This window comes from Megalobrama amblycephala, linkage group LG14 (assembly GCF_018812025.1).
Source record: "Megalobrama amblycephala isolate DHTTF-2021 linkage group LG14, ASM1881202v1, whole genome shotgun sequence".
Lineage (NCBI taxonomy): Eukaryota > Metazoa > Chordata > Actinopteri > Cypriniformes > Xenocyprididae > Megalobrama > Megalobrama amblycephala.
The window spans coordinates 23,043,370-23,050,140 of record NC_063057.1 but is presented as its reverse complement, the minus strand read 5'-3'; the positions used below and the strand labels follow the sequence as shown (position 1 = coordinate 23,050,140).

At 37.2% G+C, this 6,771-nt stretch overlaps 1 protein-coding gene across 1 annotated transcript; it reads right to left on the bottom strand.

The window, feature by feature from the left end:
* Window positions 1-435: 435 nt before the first annotated feature.
* LOC125244301 (gastrula zinc finger protein XlCGF8.2DB-like) lies at window positions 436-5,620 on the bottom strand. Its single transcript, XM_048154349.1, has 3 exons — window positions 5,064-5,620; window positions 4,508-4,656; window positions 436-1,799 (listed from the first exon to the last, which is right to left on the bottom strand). The coding sequence occupies exons 2-3, from the start codon at window positions 4,587-4,589 to the stop codon at window positions 940-942; spliced, it is 942 nt and encodes a 313-aa protein (XP_048010306.1). The 5' UTR covers window positions 4,590-4,656; window positions 5,064-5,620; the 3' UTR covers window positions 436-939.
* Between the last annotated feature and the right edge of the window lie 1,151 nt (window positions 5,621-6,771).

The window sequence follows — 6,771 nt, the reverse complement described above, 5'->3', positions numbered from 1 at the left end:
CTTAATTTCGTTTTTCTTTGTTTAAATTTCTGTGTCAATTTGTTAGTCAGACAATTATTAGACTACCTTAAAAGTATTGCTTAATTTAACAGACCTGTGTGTGTGCGTTTTATATCACTAGTGCAGTGTCCGTTCTCGGAGCATAAGCCCTGCCCGCGTGAGGTGCGCCGCTTCTCGCTCGCGCTGCTCTAACTGTAGTTTACTAAAAGTTTATTAATTCTGAATGTGTCGCGTCTCGCGTGTCCATCTATATTGCACCAAATGCGACACTGCACTCCCCTGTGAAGTCGATTGGATGAACGGTTCTCGAAATAATAAAAATGCAAACGGATATACAGACACAGATTCCTGCCTTTATTAGAGAGAAAAATATGTTCAGCCCCTCTCTCCGAAGCTTCGAATAGTCGATGTTCATCAAAAAATGGTATTCGGACCAGCCCTAAACTTTTTCCTCTTACAAGGCTATTCCTGAATTCAGTATTATTCTGGGGGCTGGATGGAAATCTCTGGCGGGCCGGATTTGGCCCGCGGGCCGCCAGTTGACGTTGCATGCCATAGACCAATGGGAGTACGATGTTGTTTACCTGCCTCTTGATAGTCTAAATAAAAATGCCGCTTACCTTAAACACTTAATGTTTGAAACTACAGCAGCAAAGATATTGTGAAGAATATAAATAAAAGGATATAATTAAACATAACGGTACAAATAAAAGAAGTGGACAGTCATATGAAGCCCACATTCAGCTGCAGAGTGAAAGTAGCCCTAATTTCTAACAGATACATATACTCTTTAAACAAAGAACACAAACAGGGTCTCTCATTTACATGACTATTTATATGTATTTGTAAGTGTGATGTTTATATTAGACGATTGCAATTGAACTGTCTTTCTCCAGAGTGAATGCACAGATGAAACTGTTCCTATTTCTAAACCCATTATCACACTGAGGAAAACAGTGTTTTCTTTTCAGAATGAGTTTTCAAATGCCGTTTCAGGTATGCGTGATACGTGAAACTCGTGTCACACTGAAGACACTTGTAAGGCTTCTCTCCAGTGTGAACTCTCATGTGAATATTAAGGTTTCCTTTCGTTGTGCAGCTCTTTCCACACTGAGGGCAGATGAAAGGCTTCTCTCCAGTGTGAATTCTCATGTGATTCTCAAGGTTTATTCTTTTTGTGAAACTCTTTCCACAGTGATGACATATAAAACAGTACTCTCCTGTGTGAATCCTCATGTGATGATTAAGGTATTCTTTACATATGAAACTCTTTCCAAACTGATCACAAACAAACGGCCTCTCTCCAGTGTGAACTGTCATGTGAGCCTTAAAACTTTCTTTTCGTGAGAAGCTCTTCTCACACAGTTTGCAGGTGTAAGGCTTCTCTCCAGAGTGATTTCTCATGTGGGCATTAAGGTTTTTTTTCTGTGTAAATATCTTTCCACACTGAGTGCATATAAACGGCTTCTCTCCAGTGTGGATTTTCAAATGGACTTTAAGGCTTTCTTTTCGACTGAAACTCTTTCCACACTGTTGACAGGTGTAAGGCTTCTCTCCAGTGTGAATTCTCATGTGAACTTTAAGGCTTTCTTTTCGAGTGAAACTCTTTCCACACTGTTGGCAGGTCAGAGGCTTTTCTCCAGTGTGAACTCTCATCTGGAGGTTTCTAGTTTCTGTTTTAAGAGTCTGTGAGGAACTAGTAGATTTCTCCCCTGTCATGAAATCTGGACATTTCTCATCCTGATTTTTCTCTCCACTTTCATTCAGTTCTTGACTCTCTTCTTTCAATGTCATCAGATCTAAGGTAAAAAGAAACAAAAACAAGTTAACTCCACAAAGAAACAGACATGAAAAGTGAAGTAAAACATCAAATCCAACAACATGTATACTAGATCCTATACTCAATAAACAATTAAAAAGTGTGTAAACTGTAATCTCAGAACCTCTCGTCAAAATTCACTCACTCACACACACAAGCTCAGAGATCAACTCGCTCAACATTACTCAAGTTACTATAACCCACAGTCTGACCCAGGAGAACTGGTTAATTACAGACAGATCTCAAATCTGACATTTACCTATAAATGTTAGACAAAGTTTTGCAGAACAGTTTTTGTGAAGAATTTTGAATATCGAATATTGTCAGCTTCCATGTGCTTCACACAAAAATTAGACAAACATTAAAAACAGCATTTACTACATTTCTTTCTAAAAAGTGTTTTTCAGTCTTATTTCCCATAGTTTTTACTTCGGCAACCCCAGAAAGCCACAAATCTTCTCCCCCCTCACCGAGACATAAGTATCTAAACTTCTCCTCTCGTGTCATCACCACCTGCCCTCTAGATCCCATCCCCTCACACCTTCTACAAGCCATCGCTCCTACACTTTTACCAGCACTTACACACATTATCAACACATCTCTCCACACTGGCACTTTCCCTAACACATTCAAGCAGGCTCGGGTAACCCCACTGCTTAAGAAACCCACATTAAACATGTCTCTTGTAGACAGCTACAGACCTGTTTCTCTCCTACCATTCATAGCAAAAACACTTGAACAAGTGGTTTTCATTCAGGTATCTGAGACTGCACTACTGTTGATCACTGAATCCCTACAGATTGCAAAGGCTGATTTCAAATCATCGGTTCTCATTCTGCTCGATCTATCTGCTGCCTTTGACATGGTGAATCATCAGATCCTCCTGTCCACCCTCTCATCACTGGGCATCACAGGTACTCCACTTCACTGGTTTGAATCCTATCTCACAGAAAGGTCTTTCAGGGTTGCCTGGAGAGGGGAGGTATCCAAAGCTCATCAACTGACCATGGGTGTTCCTCAGGGTTCAGTTCTTGGACCCCTCCTCTTCTCCATTTACACTACATCCCTTCCACTCACTCTTATGTGTCTACATCCCTACCAAATGCCTGCGATCACTGAATGAGCGAAGGCTTGTGGTACTAGGGGTGGGAATCGGAGGGTACCTCACGATACGATACGATCACGATAAATGGCTCACGATAACGATAATATCGCGAGTCAGCGATTCTGCGATAATCGATATATCGCTAGACAATCCTATAATGATACATCGCGATATTGGTCTTAATATGAAAACAAAATGCACGTGAAAAGGTTAAGTGCAGGTTAACGGATAAATCCGATCTTATATGTACATTTAATAGAGTTCACGTCACCGAAAGCAAGAAATATGAGGTGCATTTTATTGACCATCAGTTAATTTCAAAATCAAAGACTGCAATAGGAGAGAGCGGCAACAGCACTGGTATAAGGTCTCATTACTTTTAATGAAGATAATTGTGTGTTATGCGTCTGCGACTTACTTTCACTTTCATATGCGGCAGTTTGCGCGTCAGCTTGCTGAAGAGATCTGCGGCGATGTGTGATGCAGTAGCGTTGTCATATCTGACTCTCACATGTTTCAGTTTTAGTATTTTTGGGAGAAGTAAAATTTACATATGTAGTTTCAACAACCAGATGCATTTAGACTGAGCATAGACAGTTTTGACTGGAATGCGTCCCAGACCATCTCCTGAAGTGGTTTGAGCGATCGGATTTAAATCCGTCTCAAATGCGTTTTTAGGCATTTAGGCATTTAGACCTGGTCTTTTCACGATCGGATAGCTATCCGATCAGAGAAAATGCATGAAGTCACCAGGTGCAAACAGACCCTTTGACGTTCTTCAAGCGCTTAGATATACACGGGAGCGTTCGAAAGCAGGCGTCTATCAGAGGATCCCTAATATTTCAAATGCTCCCGTGTATATCTAAGCGCTCGGTGAAGAACGTCAAAGATGTCTACGACTGTCACATCGATGGTATAAAAGTGCGTCAAGACTTTGAACTTAAACGTGGCTGGGGCATCTATTTTACTCACACTGCTGTCCGCCATCCTGTTAATAACCTCTTTTTCTTAGGCTAGTTAACTTAAGTTCACGTTTCCCTCATTCATGTGTTGAGCGCCGCCTTGAAGTAGGACGCTTTGAGCAAAGAAATCTATATATAGCGCTTTATTTTTTTTAATTAAAATATCGATATTTGGCGCAGCGATACGATTCTCGTATCGCACAGAGAAGGATGACGATATATCGCCATATCGATATTTTGTCCCACCCCTATGTGGTACCATCACAGAGAGGCACAAAATCACTCTCCAGAACATTCTCGTTCACTGTTCCTTGCCGGTGGAATGATCTTCCTGCCTTCATCTGGAAAGCAGAATCCCTGACAATATTCAAAAGACAGCTGAAAACTGAAAATGTAAATTTTGAGGAGTAAAGGTGTTTTAATCAGTATGCCTGGAAAGAAGTAATGTTTACAAACCCTGATTTTATTAAGTGATTTTGAGGATGACAAAAAAAGAAATTACTTATTTTATTAGTTTTTTTTTTTCTAATTTAATGTGTGCCATCATTATATCACAAAAAATGAAATAAAAAGAAGCATGACACAGAATGACTGAAGAAAGACTCTGAGAATGACACCAACCTGTTTGTTCCTCAGTATCTTGTTTGACTCTGAATGTTTCTTCAATCTTCACGTCTTCACTCTCCTCTTTAATAAACTCCATCTTTATAATAGTGTGTCACGTGGATCTCAGTCGCTTCACCAGGAGTTTCGCTGTGTGTTTGGACACTCTGTCATGATCAAGATGAGAATAATTAACAGAAAGAAAAACACATCCAAACTAAATCTCTGAGTGTGTCATGAAAACATTGTCAGTTATGTTGTCATTACACATGTTACAAACTGTGAATCACTTGATTCCATTGAATCTTAAAAGTTTGTTTCTCTATCATTATTTGCCAGAGACCAAACAGTGTTTATGATGAACTGATTCACAATATAGAGAGCGAAACGAGATGCATCTTTTCTGTTACTTGTGTGTGGATGAGCTTTACTCATAAGAAATTATGTTCATTAATGTTACTAAATACATTATAATGTCACATTCATTAATAATTAACTTATTTCACAGTTCTCTATATAATTGTCTGAAAGGGTTGTATTGATTTAAACACTTTAAATGATTAAAAACACAAACCTTTCTTCTGAAGAATCACAGATGCAGGAACGTGTCACAGCCTTATGACATCATGTCGCCACACCAAAATAAAAGTCCTGTTCACACAAAATAGAAATTCACATACAAAAAAGACATTCATATTACAATTATTTGATTCAAAGGATAAATCACAGAGTCCAAAAGCTATCAATACCAATGAGATTACCAATTTTTACCAACATTTATTGATATAATTTATTCATATTTAAACTAAACTCCCAATATATGCTTAAATGCAGGATATAAAGTCGTGAGATACATAATATTGTCCTGAGTTTAATTACGTTTCAAAAATATAATTAATAACGTGGCATTACATCCCGCATTCACGCATGTTATAACTAATCCTGACCGATTAAAATGATTAAACTAAGACATAATTTCCAACACCACACTGTACACAACTGTCAGTCTTTGCATTAATCTATAGTATGATATAGCTTGAGAAACTATGAAATGTGTTTGTAATACTGAGCTGCTTAAAAGTGTGCTTTGAATGCTTTAAAAATTAGTTCAATTTTAGTAGACTTTTATATAGTAATCCGAAGGTTAATTAAATTGATTTAATAATGTACTAGTTATAAATACATTTTCCCAGCTGTGGGAATGTAAGTACACTTAACATAATGCACTAATTTGCACTAAGACTTAAACTGATTTTAAGTGTAGTCAGATAAAGTAAACAAATATACAGAACTGTTTTATAAGAGCATTACTTAAAAGTGTGCTATGAACACTTTACATAAAAATTTAGTGGACTTTTCAAATGTAGTTATCACCTAGTTCTATTTAAATGAATCTCATGACAAATACAGTAGAAATGTATTAGTTACAAGTAAAAAACTATTAACATATATATTGGCAAATATGTTCTTGGTAAATATGTTCAAAGTTGACTGTAAAAATAAATCTGCATTGTTTAGCCTTTTTATCTTTAATTATTGAATTATTATTACATTAATTATTTCATGTATAAAAATATGTAGGCAAAACATTATAAATACATTTTGTATGTATGTATTATATATTATCCTTATATTTGAAATACATCATAAGTTTATTTTTTATGTCTGATGAGTATATTTGAAAGTGTATGAAAGAGGTTCAAGTGTACTACAAGTGGTAACTAAATACATTTTTTAATACAGAGATAGTACAAACCCGATTCCAAAAAAGTTGGGACACTGTACAAATTGTGAATAAAAACAGAATGCAATGATGTGAAAGTTTCAAATTTCAATATTTTATTCAGAATACAACATAGATGACATATCAAATGTTTAAACTGAGAAAATGTATCATTTTAAGGGAAAAATAAGTTGATTTTAAATTTCATGGCATCAACACATCTCAAAAAAGTTGGGACAAGGCCATGTTTACTACTGTGTAGCATCCCGTCTTCTTTTTATAACAGTCTGCAAACGTCTGGGGACTGAGGAGACAAGTTGCTCAAGTTTAGGAATAGGAATGTTGTCCCATTCTTGTCTAATACAGGCTTCTAGTTGCTCAACTGTCTTAGGTCTTCTTTGTCGCATCTTCCTCTTTATGATGCGCCAAATGTTTTCTATGGGTGAAAGATCTGGACTGCAGGCTCTTCTACGCAGCCATGATGTTGTAATTGATGCAGTATGTGGTCTGGCATTGTCATGTTGGAAAATGCAAGGTCTTCCCTGAAAGAGACGACGTC